The 21286-nt window shown below is 45.0% G+C and overlaps 1 protein-coding gene across 2 annotated transcripts; it reads right to left on the bottom strand.

Annotated features, from left to right (window-relative positions):
- Nucleotides 1–1036: 1036 nt before the first annotated feature.
- On the bottom strand, nt 1037–19308 carry LOC109890351 (rho GTPase-activating protein 20). Of its 2 annotated transcripts, none has more exons than XM_020482324.2 (15): nt 18854–19308; nt 12804–12889; nt 11221–11391; nt 10925–11074; nt 10462–10503; nt 9779–9947; nt 9602–9668; nt 9317–9505; nt 8908–9089; nt 8529–8693; nt 7414–7538; nt 5543–5732; nt 4566–4668; nt 3350–4335; nt 1037–3242 (listed from the first exon to the last, which is right to left on the bottom strand). In XM_020482324.2, exons 1-15 carry the CDS (start codon nt 18947–18949, stop codon nt 2412–2414), a joined length of 3552 nt encoding a protein of 1183 aa, XP_020337913.2. In that variant the 5' UTR covers nt 18950–19308; the 3' UTR covers nt 1037–2411. The 2 variants fall into 2 exon arrangements, with proteins under 2 accessions (XP_020337913.2, XP_031679937.1); XM_031824077.1 differs by lacking the exon at nt 10462–10503 and adding an exon at nt 10219–10260.
- Between the last annotated feature and the right edge of the window lie 1978 nt (nt 19309–21286).

Here is a 21286-nt window from a genome sequence, read left to right as displayed (position 1 = left end):
AAATTGCTGTCGATTAAAATGCAATTGTATCTGTCTGTAGCTTATGCCTGCCCATACCATAACCCCAATGCCACCATGGGGCACTCTGTTCACAACGTTGACATCAGCAAACCACTTGCCTACATGACGCCATACACATGGTCTACAGTTGTGAGGCCGGTTGGATGTTCTGCCAAATTCTCTAAAACGACGGAGGAAGCTTATGGTAGAGAAGTGAACATTCTATTCTCTTGCAACAGCTCTGATGGACCTTCCTGCAGTCAGCATGCCAATTGCACGCTCCCTCAAACTTGAGACAAAACCACTTTTTAGAGTGGCCTTTTATTGTCCCCAACAAATACATATTTGAAAATGTCTGGGATCTTTTATTTCAGCTCATGAAACATGGGACCAACACTTTACATGTTGCATTTATATTTTGGTTCAGTATAGTTACTTTGGGAAGAGTCAGTTTTCAAACAATAGAACCAGAATCTGTTGATTTCGAATGCCTGCTAATCTCTTTCCAAACAGGAAACACATACAATCTACATCCGGGTTGGGAAACTGGCAGCCTGTGGCCCCCCCTTTTGTAGACAACAAATATATATTATTTCATTTTGGGTGGGGACTCAAGTCAGGGGCTCAATGTTCTGTTGAGAGTTATAATAGTAGAATACACAATGTGCAATTTAGAAATGTGGTTGTGCACTCTTATGTCAGTCACTGACAGTCACCCTGATCTACATTTTGTAGATATTATTAGCTGATCTATGTTGGAAGTTACTGCGCTATGCTAATTGGTTGGCAACATGGCAGAATTAATTAGATAAGTTCTTACATCAGTCATTCAGAACAGCTTGGCATAAAACTGGCATTCTGTAGTCCCCAGGGTGCACCTGCCCTGCTGATTGAGGTGACAGTGGGTGATTGGCTGAACTTGAGTTCAGTGGGGTTTGGGTGTAGTTGAGTTTAATACAAACTTCAAAAGACAGTTTCCCAGGTGTTACTGGACTGAGAGAACATTGCAAAGAAAACGAAACAACGGCACCATTAGTCTTACTTGCCAAGGTGGTTTGTTTTATTTTATGATCTGATTATCTTATGCATTACACGTCAAACGAGTGTAGTAGCCAGTTTAATAAAGCAGAGGCGGCATCTGCCAGATGCACTCTCAATACAGCACAGTGTGTACACTCTCAATACAGCACAGCGTGTACAATCTCAATACAGCACAGCGGGCACAATCTCAATACAGGACAGCGGGTACAATCTCAATACAGCACAGCGTGCACAATCTCAATACAGGACAGCGTGTACACTTTAAACATTATAAAGCATCCTATGGGCACAAATACAAAGAGAACAACAAACAATTTATGGTGTAGAAAGCTTTGTGAAAATGCACATAACACAATTGGCAGCAATTAGTATGAAATGAATACCTTCAAATGTAGAAAATAAGCAAACAATCATACTGCATATGCTGTAAATTTACCGTACAGATTATATAATTAATGTATACTTCTCAGACACAAACACATCGATACAAACATAGGGCTCTATTCAATCCGCATCGTGGAAGTTCAACTTTACAGCTTGATGGAATTTAAAGGCAACGTTCCTGCTTTAGCGGAGACAGCATTCACGGTAAAACGCTGCATACTGTATGTCAGCTCAATCGGAAATGACCTTTACATTTCTATCGCAGACTCAGTAACGCTTCAGCGATACAGAGTGAATAGAGAACAACATCTCTCAGACACACAGACATCCTGCCACATATACAGTACAGATTGAAATACAGAGTTTGAGAAATCGTTTGAGGAAACACTACAGCTGTAAGTTTAAAGCACTTTGCTTTGTCATTATCAACATTGATTTATTGGCAGTCAAGATCGTGTTTGTTATTTACAAAATACTGTTAATGCAAAATCACAGCCTCGCATACACTTTAAATATGACACGGTTTAGTAAGGAATTTTTGTTTACAAGTAAACGTTTTAGTAATCTTATACTGATCATAGGCAGTTCACTGCAAGGGTCCCTGTGAATAATCTCACATGTAATCCAACCAAATAGCCTGATCCCTAAAGTACATTTGTTCACTTCTGCGATCTAAAACGACACATTACATCATCTGAAACTACTCTTCCCTCCCTACTCCTAATACTACATGATACATTCACTTCAGTGAGCTCTTTTAGTAGAATCTATAATAATATAGAAGAGTCTTATTACCAATCGATTCTGAAAAGCAAAGTGCATTGTAAGTATAGGAATGTTTGTCCACAATAAGCAGAAGGTTGTTATATCTGTGATTCTCATAAGCGCTATGTTTTGGTTCTGTTATGGTCCTAAATGACTCTACCTGTACATTCACAGCTGTATGTAGAAGCATTTAGTGTGACTGTTCACAACCAGTGATGGTCTCACACGTAGGACTCTTCAGCAAAGAGCAGTTGGTCAAAGTCCGGCTCCAGCATGGGATCACTACACCTCCTGAGCCGCTCCCTCTGCCCCTGAATCAGGGCTAGCACCACCTGCTGACCACTATTGGGATTGCTGTGCGTGTGAGACGAGAAATAGTCTCTCACAGCCTTGGTGGCAGAGGGAGACAGGCAAAACTTCGGAGCCCCATTTTGGTCCGTGCAGGACACCTTCAACCCCAGGTCTTGGGACCCGTCCACTGACTTTGACCTCTGACCCAGTTTGACCTCTCTGTGAAGCCTCTCCGGGTGTGAGGCCTTATCCAGAACCAGGGCGTCGCCTAGATGTGCTGCCCCAGGCTCGGAGCTCCGGCGCTGGGAACACCTGCCTCCGGAGAGACCCTCCATGCCTGGGGCTAGGGAGTGGGACTTCTGCCTGGCTAGGGACAAGCTGGGTCCACCCTGCCCAAAGAACACATGTTGGGGAGGGGTACGGCTGCCCTGGTTTGTGACGTCATTTCCCATGTTGCTCGCTGCGCAGGCCCGGCTGTGTATCTCTCTCAGCTCTTTGACAGTGAGGGGTCTGTCTGTGGGTTGGTAGCAGGGAGAGCGGCAGGAGTGGAAATGCTCCTGGGACCTCTGGCGCGATGGTGGGCTCACCGAGCCTTGACTGGATCTTCGGTCCTTGGTCACCCTGCCGCGATTCTGCAACCCTCCTGCCTTTGGGGGGCAGCTGGCCAGGCTGGACTTGGGGGGGTCCTCAGACGACTGTTTCCGCCCTCCTTTATCCTGACATGACTTGCTAGTGGGGAGAGTCTTGTTAGTGGGACCCACCTACAGAGAGAGAAAGAGAGAGAAATGATGAGTCTGTGTGAGAGAGAGAGAGCCATTCCATGAATGAACCGTACTAATAAACAACAACCACATGTAATGGAACTCACCACACCCCCCTCATCCTCCTGCTGTGACAGCGACAGTCTGCGGCCTCTCTTCAACCAGGTGTTGGGATGGAGCCCCCTGCAGCCCTTCAGCATACCCCAGGAAGGGATCTCCTTCGGCGGGGAGATATTGGGACTGAGCCCCTGGCCTGGAGCCGGGGTGGGGATGGGTAGAGTATGGGTTGAAGTAGGGGAAGGTATGGGGGTTAGAGGTACAGGAGGACCAGGGGAGGGAGTCAATCTTGCGGCGTTGGGTCCCACCCTGGGTTGCCAGAATGGAGCAGACTGGATGCTGGAGTGGGAGAGGAGGCTGTCCAGGGAGTCCACTGAGGAGCGTGTGGGGGTGGGGGAGGTGGGCGGCGAAGAGAGACTGGAGTAGCTTGCGTTCCGGCGTGGCGTCTGTGCACCTTGTGACCCCGAACCCTCACACACCCCCTTACTGCCATTCCACTCCCCTGTGTGTGTGGGTCCGTGTGTCTGTGTCTGTCCATCCTTCTGTAAACTGTGAAACATCTCCCCACCTCCAGCCAGGTCATCGATGCTACCCAACCTGTCTGCGTTCCCTGCCAGTCGCGCCACGAAGCTGGCCACAGAGTACCCTATGGCCGGCTCTGAGCACCTCCTCCCTCTCTTCCGAGGAGCTGGGGGGCTGGGACAGGAGGAGGGGGGCACAGCTGGGCTGAGTTTCCTGGTCCTGCCTCGGGCTGGGGTTGAGGGCTGGAGGAGGTTGCCAGATCCAGGTTGTGTGATCGTATCACAGTGGTGGTGGTTGCCAGATTGGGGGTCTGTGGTGTCGGGGTCTGTGTCCAGGTCGGGATGCTCCTGGTCGCAGTCACTCAGGGTGAGGACCGAGTCCAGGCTGCCCTGCAGGGGCTTGGCTCTCCAGCGCCGCCGTGAGGTGTGGAGGCATGGAGACTCACTGCTGTCATCATTCAGCATGTTCTCCAGGCTGTCATAAGACGAGTCGGTCAGGTGGAAGGAAGACACGTCTGTGGAGAGAATGAGAAAGAGAGAGATAGAGGTGGAAGAGAAGAAAATGAGATGGTGTGTGCTTTTGAGCAGGGGAATCTTTGCATAAACAGAGATGTTTGTGTGTGTGTGTGTGTGTGTGTGTGTGTGTGTGTGTGTGTGTGTGTGTGTGTGTGTGTGTGTGTGTGTGTGTGTGTGTGTGTGTGTGTGTGTGTGTGTGTGTGTGTGTGTGTGTGTGTGTGTGAGATACCCGATTCGGCACGTTTCCGGGGTAGACCTCCAAACACAGAGGTGACATCCTCTCCGAGGACCTCCTGGCAGTGTTCTATCATATACCTCACCAGGTCACACACCTGGGGACAGGACAGGGGACAGGTCTTTAACCTGGAGGAACTACTACAGATACTGAGCTCTATGTATCTTTTTATTAGGCCTTGAGTTAAACAAACAACTAGCATTTAAGACACATCGTGTTTTTCTCATGAGAAATCAGTCTCCAAGATAGAGAAGTGAGTCTATTCTTTGGACAAAGGGCTTCACAGCTTTCTAACTGCATGAAACAGGAACGCAAGAGTGACGTGAGTGATGAGAATTTACCAGATAACCTTCTCAGAGAAAGAACAATCTATTCCGAGTGGGTTGGACATTCCGTTGATATGGTGATGAACTGACACAAATGCAGCACCAAAATGGCTCTGATGGTTACATTGATGTTGCTCTGTCTGTATTTTCAGTCTCAGCATGCGAGATAAGCTTCTAGGGGCTATTGAACTGGCTATGGAACACATGAACTTACTTGTAACCTAAGACTTTGTTGCATAATACATTTTTGCTATGTTAGCAGAGCCGTCAGACAAATCTGTTAGCCATAGAATTAGAATTAACTGCTACACTACTAGAGAAGAAACAACACCCATTGTGAGGGAAGGGGTAGCGTGTGTGTGTGTGTGTGTGCATCGCAAGACGAGTGTGAGAACAGTGCTGACCCTGCAGGCTGAAGGAAATGCGTTGCATATTTCCTAGCGAGCCCATTATGTTTCCAGCTACCTTCTCATTAATGTTGAGTTCCCAGCTACATGTTAACTGTTACTCTACTGTGGTTTTCCAGTGTTTGAGTGACCATTCACTAGGTTACAGGATAAAGGCTTAAGTGGAGCCTAGCCTAGATAAAGGTTAGGGGTCAAGGGAAAGTGCTTATGTGGATTACCCCTCCAGTCGTCCCCTCACCTTCTTGGCGCCCTCCCCCTCCGCCTCGGGGCTGCTGGGGCCCGGAGCCCAGAGCATGCTGGGAGCAATGCACACAGACAGGTTGAAGGCGTTCATCTGGTTGTCATGGGCGTTTTCCTGGATACCGTGCAGCACAGCGACCACGTGGCGTAGCAACAGGGTGTTCTCTTTGGGCAGTAGACCAATCAGCCTGCAGTGAAGTAGGGTCACAGATGGGTCAAAGTTATTATTGGTTATCAAAATGTGTATTATTTACAGTATGAACAGGGTGCTGGTTTGTTGATTTATTTGTTTATTTGGATCCTTATTAGCTTTTGTAGAAGCAGCAGCTACTCTTCCTGTGACTACAAAAAACACAACACATGACTCGTAACAAAACACTGATAGACAAGGACAGTCACACACATTTAAAACACAACACATGACTCGTAACAAAACACTGATAGACAAGGACAGTCACACACATTTAAAACACAACACATGACTCGTAACAAAACACTGATAGACAAGGACAGTCGCACACATTTAAAACACAACACATGACTCGTAACAAAACACTGATAGACAAGGACAGTCACACACATTTAAAATACAACACATGACTCGTAACAAAACACTGATAGACAAGGACAGTCACACACATTTAAAACACAACACATGACTCGTAACAAAACACTGATAGACAAGGACAGTCACACACATTTAAAATACAACACATGACTCGTAACAAAACACTGATAGACAAGGACAGTCACACACATTTAAAACACAACACATGACTCGTAACAAAACACTGATAGACAAGGACAGTCACACACATTTAAAATACAACACATGACTCGTAACAAAACACTGATAGACAAGGACAGTCACACACATTTAAAATACAACACATGACTCGTAACAAAACACTGATAGACAAGGACAGTCACACACATTTAAAATACAACACATGACTCGTAACAAAACACTGATAGACAAGGACAGTCACACACATTTAAAACACAACACATGACTCGTAACAAAACACTGATAGACAAGGACAGTCACACACATTTAAAATACAACACATGACTCGTAACAAAACACTGATAGACAAGGACAGTCACACACATTTAAAACACAACACATGACTCGTAACAAAACACTGATAGACAAGGACAGTCACACACATTTAAAATACAACACATGACTCGTAACAAAACACTGATAGACAAGGACAGTCACACACATTTAAAATACAACAAAATACAAATACAACTTGATTAGATTTGTACAAGCTGCCCCTAATGACTGATACGTGGTCAGATGTTTCTCATTAGCCTGATGGTTATGATTAGGATTCAAGTAACGTGGTAATCTGATCCTAGATCTGTCTTAAAGGGCTACCTCTACCTCCATCTGAACATGGACTCTGCTTTCCAGCACAGAAATGAATGATAACATAACAGTTCACACACTCTCGCTTTCTCTCACTCACTCACTCACTCACTCACTCACTCACTCACTCACTCACTCACTCACTCACTCACTCACTCACTCACTCACGCGGCTCCCTTGTGACTGGATGGAACGAATCGATAACAAATAGTTGAATGCCCAGGAGGAATATTCAGTTTGCCCAATATTTTCCTACTTTAAAGTGGCCTACAGTCGTGCTGACGCTGTCCCTAACCCTGTGCTCTGCCTGTTTAGAGGAGCTAGCTGAAAAGCTCTGTGAACCATTGAGACAAAACTCTCTATGATTAGAACACTGAGCTGAGGGAAGCAGTGGATCCTGGCACTCTTAAAACCCTATAGAGGAGTTTCCCTTTCATAACTAAATCACCTGGTTCATTACTCAGCCTAATACTGGCTGATTACGCCACTACCTCGTTATATCCTGTGCCTGCTCCTCCTCCTCTGCCTCCTCCGATTCGGCTTCCTCCATCACATCCATCCACTGTTCATAGAGGTCGGAACACAGCAGACTGCCCGGAATGTTCCGCAGGAAGTCCTGAATGTCGAGACAGAGACCAGAGTAACTAGACTGACACAATTTATAGTGGAAAAAATATACAACAGTAAAATGTCATTGAAGTTCATGTTGAGGTGAAGTTTTAGGTGGACACCTTCATTTGTCGTCATAGACTTTTAGATGTAACTTAACGTCTTCAGACTCACTCAGTGGATCTCGACCAGATTATGAGCTACAGATTAAATTTGACAACCTCATCTCTATTTAGCTATAGTTTTTGGCACAGCCTGTGCTGCATTGCTACGGGCTCGTATGTGTCACCCATAGAGATATGAGTCGATAATTGGATTGACGACAACAACACACCACAAGGGCACAGGTGTAATGTAACACTTGGCAAGCAAGGACAATGTCCTTCCCTGACATTAGTCATTCACAAGGTTCAAAGGTCGACTTTGGGCACGAAAAACAGTCCAACTCCGCCTCTTTCTCAATTTTCAAACAGAAAATGGAGTGTGCCTTTAGTGGTCCATCAACGTGTCATTCTGGTCATGCTCGCCACGACTGACGTAGCTAGTTCGTTAGCTAAATGTAGCCGCTGTAGCTAGCCAGTAACTCCGCCTGTGTTGATGTCATTTCACAGGACGGAAGCTCTAGAGATCGGTAAGAAATTGCACTTCTGCAGCCATTTTAAAGCATTAAATGACCTGGTTTGATGGTGCATTGATCAGTTATATAGTTTAAGGCGGTAATTTTAGCGTTTTTTTGCCCAACCTCAACACTACAGCATCAATGTGACAGCCGCATGTTTCTTTACAGCTTCATCTGCCACGGTCCTACAAGGTGACCAGATTTACTAAGCACAAAGGTTAAACCTGTTTTTCCTCAGGTGATGAAAGTACATTTGGTTCCACTTCACTTGAACCCTCCGTCTGCCATAAGGCCTACATAACACATCATAACATTGGTATAATTGATGTAATTCTGCCACAGACTTCAGAGTTGTCTGGCGTGTTTTAGAGAGTGGACCTTAAACACAGCAGCGATGATGAAGACGTGCTCTCGTGACAGCGGGACATCCTGAGCCCCAGAGTCCAGTCTGTCCCTGAGTTCACGACATGCCCTCGCCCCTGCTGACCGTCGGAATATCCCCCGCGTGAACGGACCCTCGTTGTACAGAAACACCAGCATGTCCTAGAGACAGAGAGAGAGACAGAGAGAGTAACAGAGAGAGAGACAGAGAGAGTAACAGAGAGAGAGACAGAGAGAGTGACAGAGAGAGAGACAGAGAGAGTGACAGAGAGAGAGACAGAGGTTGCAGATGAGATTGAATCATTTTCAACCGACTTCCTCAAATCACTGTGATGATGTCATTCTGAAGTCACTGTGACATCATCGCCTCACTCACCATGACGGGCTTGGGCAGGGAGTTGTCCCAACAGATGGTGCTCAGCGATTGGCCAAACAGGTAGCCGGGGGCAGGGGAGGAGAGGTTTGTAGAGGAACTGTGGAGGTTAGGATTGGAGCCTTTCCAGAAAGCCCAGTTGATGAGAGAACGCCTTCGCTTGAAGGGCTTCTGAGCTGGGTCTACTGGAGAGAGATGTCAGGTCAGACAGGACGTGGTCACAACAGAGAGATCAAATCATTTGCAGTGCGACACAGGAGAGAGGAGAGAAAGGGAATCAATAGAGTAACAAGAGAAAGCGTGACAGCAAAAACGAGCCAATCCTGGACCATCAGTAACAGACCAGTAATAGACCATTAATAAACCTTTTATAGACTAGTATTAGTACATTAAGCACCTCCTCAGTACTCACCAATCACAGACGTTGTTGTTGTTGAGCTGCATCGGGTCTTTAGGATGAACTGGCACTGTTTGTCCACCTGTACCTGGTCGCGGTGCATCGCCCTCTGTCTGTCTGGAGGTGGAACTGTGTCCCTGCGGCCCGGCTGGGCCAGGGGCTCCCGCATATGACTCATCTGGATACTGAAAGGGAACTCATGACCTGGGAGAGGGTTAGGGCGTAAAGGTCAGAGGTCAGGGGTTCCAGTAGGATTTAGTTCCAGGCTAGTTCCAGGCAAGACCTTAGTTAGAATCTCACCAATGAGAGGGTAAGGGGCGTTGTCCCTCTTGGAGCTTACCCACAGCTGGTAGTCCTTCACACAGCTCTATGGAACACAGACAAAGATATTCTAAGAACCAAGATAAACAAAAACACTAAAAAAACTACATTAGTCAAGATAACAACAACACAAGACACAAAAAAAACTGTACACACCGTGACACCAAACTGTTGAAGAGCGAGTCGGACAACCTCATTGGTTGAATCGGAGTTGCTGACACCCAAGGTCTTACTGACGGCCTGAGCACAACTCCCGATGCCTTTCCCAAACACCTTCAGTGAAATGGTTTTAGGATCATCCTTTTCCTTCTCCTCTTTTAATCGACTGGAAAAACAGGAAAGTTAGGATCCAGCCCACAGGGAGAACACATACTGGACACGCATCAACATACGTTTACAGTAGAAGAAACCATGAAGGCTTATCTGATGCTCACCTTTTGAGTAGGGAGAGCCATCTCTCCTTCTGGACCTCAGAGCTGGTAAAGATAAACCATGAAGGCTTATCTGTTGCTTACCTTTTGAGTAGGGAGAGCCATCTCTCCTTCTGGACCTCAGAGCTGGTAAAGATAAACCATGAAGGCTTATCTGATGCTCACCTTTTGAGCATGGAGAGCCATCTCTCCTTCTGGACCTCAGAGCTGGTAAAGATAAACCATGAAGGCTTATCTGATGCTCACCTTTTGAGTAGGGAGAGCCATCTCTCCTTCTGGACCTCAGAGTTGGTAAAGACAAACCATGAAGGCTTATCTGATGCTCACCTTTTGAGTAGGGAGAGCCATCTCTCCTTCTGGACCTCAGAGTTGGTAAAGATAAACCATGAAGGCTTATCTGATGCTCACCTTTTGAGTAGGGAGAGCCATCTCTCCTTCTGGACCTCAGAGCTGGTAAAGATAAACCAGAAACGTCAGAACAACAACAGCACGAGCAACCTAAACATGTCAAATAAGAACCTAAACACTTTCTACATCAACTTATAGAACCACCTGTAAAAATGTACCAGGTTGAAATATATACAACCTATAACGGTCATAATGTTTATCGGAGGAGTCTGATGGGAGGAGCTACAGGAGGACAGACTCATTGTAATGGTTGGAATGGAGTAAATGGAACGGTATCAAACACATCAAGCATATGGAAACCACATGCTTGACTCAGTTCCATTAATTCCATTCCAGCCATTATAATGAGCCCATCCTCCAATAGCTCCTCCCACCAGCCTCCCCTGCTGTGTATATATAAGCAATGCTTCACTGCTCAGAAATACGCAGTGCAGAGTGCAGACCCAGAATGTCTGCTGTGTACCTGAAGGTGACCACACAGTTGCAGGTGGGCCAGCCCATGACGAAGCTCCTCTCTGGGTTGGTGCTGCCCTCACATACGTCCTCCATACACTGGGCTGTCCACATCTCACCCACACACACCTGGGCCTTCAGCTTGAAGTGTGTGGGAGACCTGAGGATGACAAACAACAGATGTCAGAGACACACACACACACACACACACTCATTTTCATTCACTGCCCTTCTGTCATCCTCCTCATCTTTCTCTCTCTTTACCCCCTCTATCTCCCACCTTCCTCCTCCCTCTCTCGCTCTTACTTGGACTTGGCGATGATGAGGATGTCGGTGAAGAGGAAGAGGTCTCTGTCCTGAGTCTGCAGCCCTGTCTTCAGCGTGACATGGTCGTGCAGGAGGAACACCCTATCAGGACACAGGAACGACTGGACCAATGGGCACGTCTCTGGACACACAGGAACCAGGAAGCTCTCTCTGGGGAGAAAATATCAGGTATACATCCAATCTAAACACAGTTTTCCAGAATAAATAAATAAATAATTTCCTAACCAAATTATACAACCGAAACAATCTTAAAAAAAGGTAAAAAATGTATGCAGGAACTTTAGTTCAGGGAATCAACATTATGGGGTATGTGGTTGTGATTGAACTGTTGAATTAAATGGAATGTGACCCTGCTGTGAAAGGGGTCAGTTAGGTTAGTAGTCACCAGGGCGGATGAACACACCTCCAGTATGTCTTTAATATGGTTATTCACTGCCCTGGACAGAGGGTCAAAGCCAGGGATATTAATAGATCCCAGATCCTGATTGGGATGGATTAGCTATCTGAGAGGATTAGCGATGCCTGAGAGGAGAACCACTCTAGGACTAGGAGCTTGGTGTGTGTGTGTGTGTGTGTGTGTGTGTGTGTGTGTGTGTGTGTGTGTGTGTGTGTGTGTGTGTGTATAACAACAACTGGAGATCAATGTGAACCATTCATTTCACAACTGCCTTGACATATAGCATGTGAACACACACACAAACAGATGGAAAAACTCTGTTCCTCTCTTAGTAATGAAGTCGTTCCACTCCTTCCTGTTAAGCGTCTGTAGTGTGGTGCAGATTATGAGATCACCCCTCTGAGTATTTGGAAGACGTAGGCGCAACTCTCACTCAATTAAAAACTTGGTCCCGCTCCTTCCACTCCTCTCAATCACAGCTCAGAGTCCCAGGGGTCGTCTAAGCAGTAATGACCCTGTCATACATCCAGGCTGGGAGGAGGATGTCTGGTCTGTCTCCCTGTTTGGGTCAGTCCCTTCAGACAGCTAACTCAGACTGATAACACACTCTTAGAAAAAAAGGCTGTTATCTAGAACCTAAAAGGCTGTACCCATTGGAGAACCCTTTGAAGAACCCTTTTTGGTTCCAGGTGAAACCCTTTCTACAGAGGGTTCTCCTATGGGGAGAGCCTAAGAATCTGTTTTTATTTTTTTAAAGAGTGCACTGCTGTCTCCTTCTGTTTGACCAGGGTACGCACATACACACACACACTTACAAAAACACACATGCACACACATAGACACTCACTCGCACGCACACACAAACTCACACAGACTGTCTCCGCATGTTCAGCCAGTGTGACCCTTGACCTCTCTAATCTATGATTATCACAACCCTTGGCCACTTCTCTAGCCAAGAGAGAACCATAGAAATAGAATGGAAACTGTTGACTTAGAGCTCTACCTTGAGAGCTGAATCCTAACTGGAAAACCCACTTAACTCAAGCTCCGAGTGTGATATTGATGGGAGATTTGTAGGAAACGTTGAGTTGTGTAATTTTTGTTGAGCTAGGATTTGACCTTTACACCTAGTTTATGTGAAATGACCCTGGTCCCCCAAACATACCTGGAGAAAGTTCTGGATCTGGTCAGGGCTTTGTTGATGACCAAAGAGGGAGCGGACTGTCGACGATGGCTCAGAGACTTCATCCTCTGTGGAGGAGAGAGAGAGGGGTACGATAGGGTTGGAGATGGAGGGAAACAGAGAGAGAGAGGGGTACGATAGGGGTGGAGATGGAGGGAAACAGAGAGAGAGGTATGATAGGGGTGGAGATGGAGGGAAACAGAGAGAGAGAGAGGTATGATAGGGGTGGAGATGGAGGGAAATAGAGAGAGAGAAGAGAGAGAGAGAGAGAGGGGTATGATAGGGGTGGAGATGGAGGGAAACAGAGAGAGAGAGAAGAGCGAGATAGAGGGGTATTCTAGGGGTGGAGATGGAGGGAAACAGAGAGAGAGAGGGGTATGATAGGGGTGGAGATGGAGGGAAACAGAGAGAGAGAGAGGTATGATAGGGGTGGAGATGGAGGGAAATAGAGAGAGAGAGAAGAGCGAGATAGAGGGGTATTCTAGGGGTGGAGATGGAGGGAAACAGAGAGAGAGGGGTATGATAGGGGTGGAGATGGAGGGAAACAGAGAGAGAGGGGTACAATATGGGTGGAGATGGAGAGAGGGAGAGAGAGAGAGAGAGAGAGAGAGAGAGAGAGAGAGAGAGAGAGAGAGACAGGTTTGACAGGGGTGGAGATGGAGAGAGAGAGAGAGAGAGAGAGAGAGAGAGAGAGAGCCGTACAGACACGCCAGACACAGCAGAGACTGATCCAACAGCCCAAATATGTCTTCAACTCTGACTAATGTTCTCTAATGGGTTTTACCTTATTTACAGTACACAGCAGCAGCTGGCTGGCTGGACAGACACATACAGCATATAAACAACGGTTAAAAAGCGTACTGTGGTGCAGCCTAAACATTGGTTAAAAAGCGTACTGTGGTGCAGCCTAAACATTGGTTAAAAAGCGTACTGTGGTGCAGCCTAAACATTGGTTAAAAAGCGTACTGTGGTGCAGCCTAAACATTGGTTAAAAAGCGTACTGTGGTGCAGCCTAAACATTGGTTAAAAAGCGTACTGTGGTGCAGCCTAAACATTGGTTAAAAAGCGTACTGTGGTGCAGCCTAAACATTGGTTAAAAAGCGTACTGTGGTGCAGCCTAAACATTGGTTAAAAAGCGTACTGTGGTGCAGCCTAAACATTGGTTAAAAAGCCTACTGTGGTGCAGCCTAAACATTGGTTAAAAAGCGTACTGTGGTGCAGCCTAAACATTGGTTAAAAAGCCTACTGTGGTGCAGCCTAAACATTGGTTAAAAAGCCTACTGTGGTGCAGCCTAAACATTGGTTAAAAAGCCTACTGTGGTGCAGCCTAAACATTGGTTAAAAAGCCTACTGTGGTGCAGCCTAAACATTGGATAAAAAGCGTACTGTGGTGCAGCCTAAACACTGGTTAAAAAGCGTACTGTGGTGCAGCCTAAACATTGGTTAAAAAGCATACTGTGGTGCAGCCTAAACATTGGTTAAAAAGCGTACTGTGGTGCAGCCTAAACATTGGTTAAAAAGCATACTGTGGTGCAGCCTAAACATTGGTTAAAAAGCGTACTGTGGTGCAGCCTAAACATTGGTTAAAAAGCGTACTGTGGTGCAGCCTAAACATTGGTTAAAAAGCATACTGTGGTGCAGCCTAAACATTGGTTAAAAAGCGTACTGTGGTGCAGCCTAAACATTGGTTAAAAAGCGTACTGTGGTGCAGCCTAAACACTGCACAAGTCCGAGGTAAAGAGATAACATTTACACTAGATGTATGCGATAACTCGCCATCGACTTTGGTGTCAGCAGTCACCGCCAGAATGGCCTCCAAACAGACAGTTAGAGGGAAGTGAAATTTACAATGGAGGTTTCAATTATATAACAGGGCTGAGGTGTCCCCTCTGACAGGAGAGGACTGGGGTTCTTTCTCAGTGAGGGATGTCTCCTGTAATGTACTGTAGGTGTAGACTGTAGGGAGCTCTGGAGAGACTTTCCTTTTGAGGGACAATAAATGCCATTCATTAATTGGGAGTCCAAATTGGATTGGAGGGTGGATGATCTTATTTTAAGGTAAAAAATATAAAGTGAATATGTAACTAGGAAAATCAGATGTTATTCCTCTGTGAAATCTACAGGTAACCCTGTGTACAACTGTGGGGTCAGTCATACCTCCTCTGAGGTCACCAATGTACAGCTGATTAATTTCATTACAACATGTTACCAGCATGCAGGGTAGGTTACTTTCTAAATGTAATCTGTTACAGTTACTAGTTACCTGTCCAAAATTGTAATCAGTAACCTAACTTTTGGATTACCCAAACTCAGTAACGCAGTCTGATTACATTCAGTTACTTTTAGATTTACTTTCCCCTTAAGAGGCATTAGAAGTAGACAAAAATGTATGTTACCAATTGAATGACATCTACTGCAGGATAAATTCATGTTAAAGTTTACATAGCTGGCCATATATGGATGTTACATTTTACTTTATGGGTTGGTTATGTAGGCTTCTCCTAACCCATCGCTTTCTACTACATATAATAATAAATTATATTAAGAACATTAAATTATATAAATTATATATATTAATGTAAAAATAAGTCCAAAAATGGCAACTTACAGATTGCCCCTTTAAGTCTACCAAAGTGTGCAAGTTTGAGCATGTGTCCAGTAGGCCTATGGATTATTATTATTTTTACCAGCATGAATTAGATTGAGCAATAAAATCCCCACTTTTATTCCATAGGTTTGGATCTGCACTATGTAGCTGTTGCAAGAGCACATTTTTCACTGGCTGTCCACTGGTTTCAAAAACAATAACTGATGATTGATAGGCAGCTTAAACTTATTGAATTCAACCATTATTGGGTTCAAATACACATTTAGATGTGGCGCAGATAACTAAAATTAGAGAGCAGCAGTGTGATTCACATCAATGCCCATTGTAGATCTCAATAATAAGTGATATCCGTATCGCCGTAGACTACACCTCTGCTGTCATCGTTACCTCCAAGCGTTTATTCAAGTTGGATAATCTTTGGATGCCGACAGCAGTTGCACCATTGGAAGACATAGATTGGACTGTAGCCTACAAAAACCTATTCCTGCTCTTTTCCCGCAATCCATCAAACCCATTTGGTGTGTCATCCTAGTGGTCTCTGACTTGTGGTCAGTCTCGCTCAGGTGGAACAAACTTAAATTTGCACCTTTTTTCAATGCCGATTTGAGTGATTGAGAAAACAGAGAAGAGTCAAAGATTTGTTTTGCAAACATCCTTTCTGAATTTAAAAGTAATCCACAAAGTAAACAAGTTTTTCAAAAGTATCTGTAATCTGATTACAATATTTTTTGCTGTTAACGGATTACAGTTACCGTTTTGTTGTAATCCCTTACATGTAACGGATTACATGTAATCTGTTACTCCCCAACCCCGGTTACCAGAGTAGTTGGTTATTAAGTTAATACATGGCACATGGGCAACAATGTAAAGCATTGCCTGTTCTATCTCAAAGTAAACAGCTAAATAACATGTTATTCTGAACTGTACAGATAATGATTTGTGTCATGACTTTAGGCATAATCAAGTTCCCTCAACGGACCAATTATTTATGTTAAGCCCATCAGGGTTATCTAGCCTGCTGGTCAGCAGCCAAATCTGCTGACCTAAACAGTTAGGACCTATCCTGTGATGACATCGGCTGTCACTACTGGTTATAAGGAAGGCATCTATACTACATTAGTAATGACAGTTATTATGACACAGTAATATACAGTGCATTGGAAAGTATTCAGAACCCTTGACCTTTTCCACATTATGTTACATTACAGCCTTGTTCTAAATTTTTTTTTATTTTTATGTTTCCCTCATCTACACACAATACCCCATAGTGACAAAGCGAAAACAGTTTCAGGTTTCAGAAATGTTTGCAAAAAACAGAAATACCTTATTTACATCAGTATTGAGACCCTTTGCTATGAGACTAGAAATTGAGCTTGGATGCATCCTGTTTCCATTGATCATCCTTAAGATGTTTCTACAACTTGATTAGAGTCCAACTGTGGTAAATTAAATTGATTGGACATTATTTGGAAAGGCACACACCTGTTTATATAAGGTCCCACAGTTGACAGAGAATGTCAGAGCAAAAACCAAGCTATGAGGTCGAAGGAATTGTTCGTAGAGCTCTGAAACCGGATTGTGTCGAGGCACAGATCTGGGGAAGGGTACCAAAACATTTCTGCAGCTTTGAAGGTCCCCAAGAACACAGTGGCCTCCATCATTCTTAAATGGAAGAAGTTTGGAACCACCAAGACTCTTCCTAGAGCTGGCCGCCCGGCCAAACTGAGCAATCGGGGGAAAAGGGCCTTGGCAGGGAGGTGACCAACAACCTGATGGTCACTCTGACAGAGCTCCAGAGTTCCTCTGTGGAGATGGGAGAACCTTCCAGAAGGACAACTATCTCTGAAGCACTCTGCCAATCAGGCCTTTATGGTAGAGTGGCCAGACGGAAGCCACTCCTCAGTAAAAGGCACATGACAGCCCTCTTGGAGTTTGCCAAAAGGCACCTGAAGACTCTCAGACCATGAGAAACAAGATTCTTTGGTCTGATGAAACCAATATTGAACTCTTTGGCCTGAATGCCAAGCGTCACGTCTGGAGGAAACCTGGCAACATCCCTACCGTAAGGGTGGCAGCATCATGCTGTGGGGATGTTTTTCAGCGGCAGGCACTGGGAGACTAGTCAGGACCGAGGGATAGATGAAAAGAGCAAAGTACAGAGAGATATTTGATGAAAACCTGTTCCAGAGCGCTCAGGACCTCAGACTGGGACAAAGGTTCACCTTCCAACAGGACAAAGACCCTAAGCACACAGCCAAGACAACGCAGGGGTGGCTTCGGGACAAGTCTCTGAATATCCTTGAGTGGCCCAGCCAGAGCCCGGACTTGAACCCAATCTAACATCTCTGGAGAGACCTGAAAATAACTGTTCAGCGACGCTCCCCATCCAACCTGACAGAGCTTGAGAGGATCTGCAGAGAATAATGGTAGAAACTCCACAAATACAGGTGTGCCAAGCTTGTAGCGTCATACTCAAGAAGACTTGAGGTTGTAATCACTGCCAAAGGAGCTTCAACAAAGTACTGAGTCAAGGGTCTGAATACTTATGTAAATGTCATATCTCCATTTTATATTTTTTATACATTTGCTTTGTCATTATGGGGTATTGTTTGTAGATTGATGAGGGGGAAAACAATTGAATACATTTTAGAGTAAGGCTGTAATGTAACAAAACGTGGAAAAAGTAAAGGGGTCTGAATACTTTCTGAATGCACTGTAGGTCTTGTGACTAGACAGATAAATTAAATAGTTATTAAAACTATCAATTACTGAAGCAGTCACTGTATTAATGTCAGGCTTGCTTATAGCTGATATTTCCACACAAAGCAGAGCAGTGGGTAAAGCCTACTGCAAAGCCTACTGCCAGTCCCCACGCAGCCAGACACTATAGTGGTGCCAGAGACTGGAATACCCGGCTACAGAACACCACAGCTTTTACACAAACACCACAACTACTGATTCAGAAGACTGCGGAGGGGGAATCTATACATTCCAACTGTTGATCATTGTCCTATAATAACCTGCAGTTCGCTATATGATAAAAGCCTAAGGTTTCAAACGAAGATGTCATATTTGATATACTACATAAGATCAATGGTTTCAGAGCATTGAAACGCTTTTGAAATGTCACATTTTCGCATGGCTATACAACAAGTAGTGCTGTTTTCAGCAAATAACTGGATATGGATATTCTGATTAGTATTTTAACCGGAGGGTTCGGTTTAACGGCGATTTACTCCCTCCTCCTGCGAACACCATGAGTCTGAACATAGCACCGGCAATCCCCGTGTGAGCCCGTGCGCTACGGGACACAGAGCGCGCAACACAACACAGTTGCAATAAGCTCCTTGACCAAAACAATCACACACATTAATAGGGAATGAATGCGTAAAAACACATGATTTGGCCTATGACGTTAATTTACCCTCTTGTGTTCATGTTGCGTGCTGGTCTTGGACTCGCCGGTGAGTGAAGTCCTGCGGCTCAGCTCGTTCTGTTGCTGTGGTGACATGGTTTCCATCCAGGTAGAGTTGCGTGGGAAAAGGGGAGCTGCAACCGCGCTCTACTGTCCCAAAGCTATGAAACTCCATAAAAGTCCTTATTCGTTAGAAGCATTCCACCCGAAAGAAATATAAATAAACTACGCACAGGATCTGTATATGGTATTATGCCCGTCGTGGTTGAAAATGAGAGATCAGTTGTCTGGTGTTGAAAACGAACTGTCTAAGCCATGCACATCTTCACAAGTTATAGGTCCTCTATGCACGCACCTCACTCAGGCTCTCTACACACTGAAACAAATTGGCTGTGTCAATTCTTTACACACCAGCTCGTGAGCCCTGTGGAGTCGGCGCCTCGGTGGCCCCTGGGTCCTACTGCAGACGTGGTCTGGTAGAGAAGCGTTTGTTCTTTTTAAGTGAAATATCTGAGGGAAAATGGACCAGGTAACATTTCAATGAGAGTGGGACTATGTTACAAGCTTGATAACAAAAAAAAATCGTATGTGCTTGTTGTATTATTCCAAGACTTGAGGTGAGCTTTGAAGTTTAGACTTGTTAGTGAAAAACACTATTCTTATTATCATGATCAGCAGGAATTACACATGATAGACATTCATTAACAGGTGGTCAGTGTAATAGACAAGAGGGCGCTGTGCCCACTGTCATAATAAGAGTAGGAGATAAGAAATGGGACCCAAAACTTTGTAGAACTTGGAACTCGGGTTCAAAAAAGAAAGAATGTAATAAAATCCATTTCACTGCAGCATCAGACAGAAGTGGAGCACAAACTGGGCTAAAGTGAGAAGAACCAGGACAGTGTGTGCTCCCCAAACCAATCACAATCATAGCCCCATTTAAAGTGGTTCAGAAAATCCGATGATTAGATGAATGAGGGTGATAATGAAATGCCTTGGGTGTTAGGCAGACAGCACACATAGAAAGTACAACATACCCTCATTATTGTCTCTCTGAAACTTCCACTTTCTCCTTTAATCTTGAGGGCCGGTTTCCTGGAACCTAATTAGTCCTCAATTAAAAATATGTTTGAAGTTTAAAAGAGAAAAAGTAACATCCCTCCTAACTTCTCTTGACATCCCCTCTTTTTCAGGCACACAGACACATTATGTCATTTCATTAGATAGAGGATTTGAGTGGCTTTTCGCCTGTGCTCTGTAGGGTTCCATTAGAAAGGAACGTCTGGTCTCCGTGCACAGACTCATGTGGCGAAGAGCCCTCAGAGCCGCCAACTACAATCACTAACACTACATTCCTATCTTTCTCTCTCACTCTGCCTATCCCTCTCTCCCTCAACTCCCCACACTCTTTCTGTCCATGCCTCTTTCCCTTCTGCAAACAGCCCTATACTTCCCTGTCCATCCCTCCACCTCTTTCTGTGTTTGTCTTCCTTCATCTCCTCTTCCCTCTCTCCATGTTCATCCCAGCACAGCATTTCTCCCTCCAGTGGTTGGCCCGACCCTCGTCCCATCAATTTAATCAGCTTCCCTAATGAGCCAATGTTCCAGACAGAAAAAGGCAGAGAGGCGTGTGTCTGTTCGCTATGCAAGGTCCTGAGGACATCACCTCTCCTCTTCACCTGCAGCAACTAGCAACACAGGGTCACGTAAACCATGGCTGAAAACTGAGAACTACAATTGACTGAATATTACAAATGCAAAAAGTTGGCGTCAACCAATTACATTAAGTACTACATTCTCATTGTCATATTCGCTCTTCCAAACCAATGTAACAGACATGGTTAGAATACATCTACAGTTACTCCTATCACTGGATGTTCCTTCCTGCCCTCTGTAGCCTGTATGAGCTGCAGACGTCAGAGGCAGGAGATGTTTATTGCCAATAAATGAGAGACTGATGTGTGAGATAAATATTTATGAAGTGTGTAGATTCCCTCCCTTCAGTCCAACAGTAGACAAACTCTCTCTCTTTTTCTTTCTTTCTCTCTCTCTCTCTCTCTCTCTCTGTCTCTCTCTCTCTCTCCTTCTCTCTCTCTCTCTGTCTCTCTCTCTCTCTGTCTCTCTCTCTGTCTCTCTGTCTCTCTCTCTCTCACACACACACACACACACACACACACACACACACACACACACACACACACACACACACACACACACACATCTGTTTATGGAAAGATTCCTCTGCTGTGTCAGCGCTGTAAAGGCAATACATCATCTGTACAGATAATATACAGAGGGAAGTTTTTGGACTTGGGGACTGGGCCAGAGATGTGAGCTGAATGACTTCGGTTCGAGCTCTGTTCTGGTACTGGTTTAGAGTGGGTTCATACAGATGTGATCAGATACGATCACATACAGTCTGTCCTTTGGTATCCACTCTGT

This window comes from Oncorhynchus kisutch, linkage group LG5 (assembly GCF_002021735.2).
Source record: "Oncorhynchus kisutch isolate 150728-3 linkage group LG5, Okis_V2, whole genome shotgun sequence".
NCBI lineage: Eukaryota > Metazoa > Chordata > Actinopteri > Salmoniformes > Salmonidae > Oncorhynchus > Oncorhynchus kisutch.
Note: the sequence above shows the minus strand (reverse complement) of the source record. Positions and strands in the feature narration are given on the sequence as shown.

Coding starts and splice junctions, on each gene's coding strand:
- LOC109890351 (XM_020482324.2), bottom strand. CDS start 18,949: ATGGAAACCATGTCACCACAGCAACAGAACGAGCTGAGCCGCAGGACT. Junction 11,075..11,220: donor CTCATCATCGCCAAGTCCAA/GTAAGAGCGAGA, acceptor TGTCATCCTCAG/GTCTCCCACACACTTCAAGC. Junction 8,694..8,907: donor CCCTGCCCAAGCCCGTCATG/GTGAGTGAGGCG, acceptor CTCTGTCTCTAG/GACATGCTGGTGTTTCTGTA.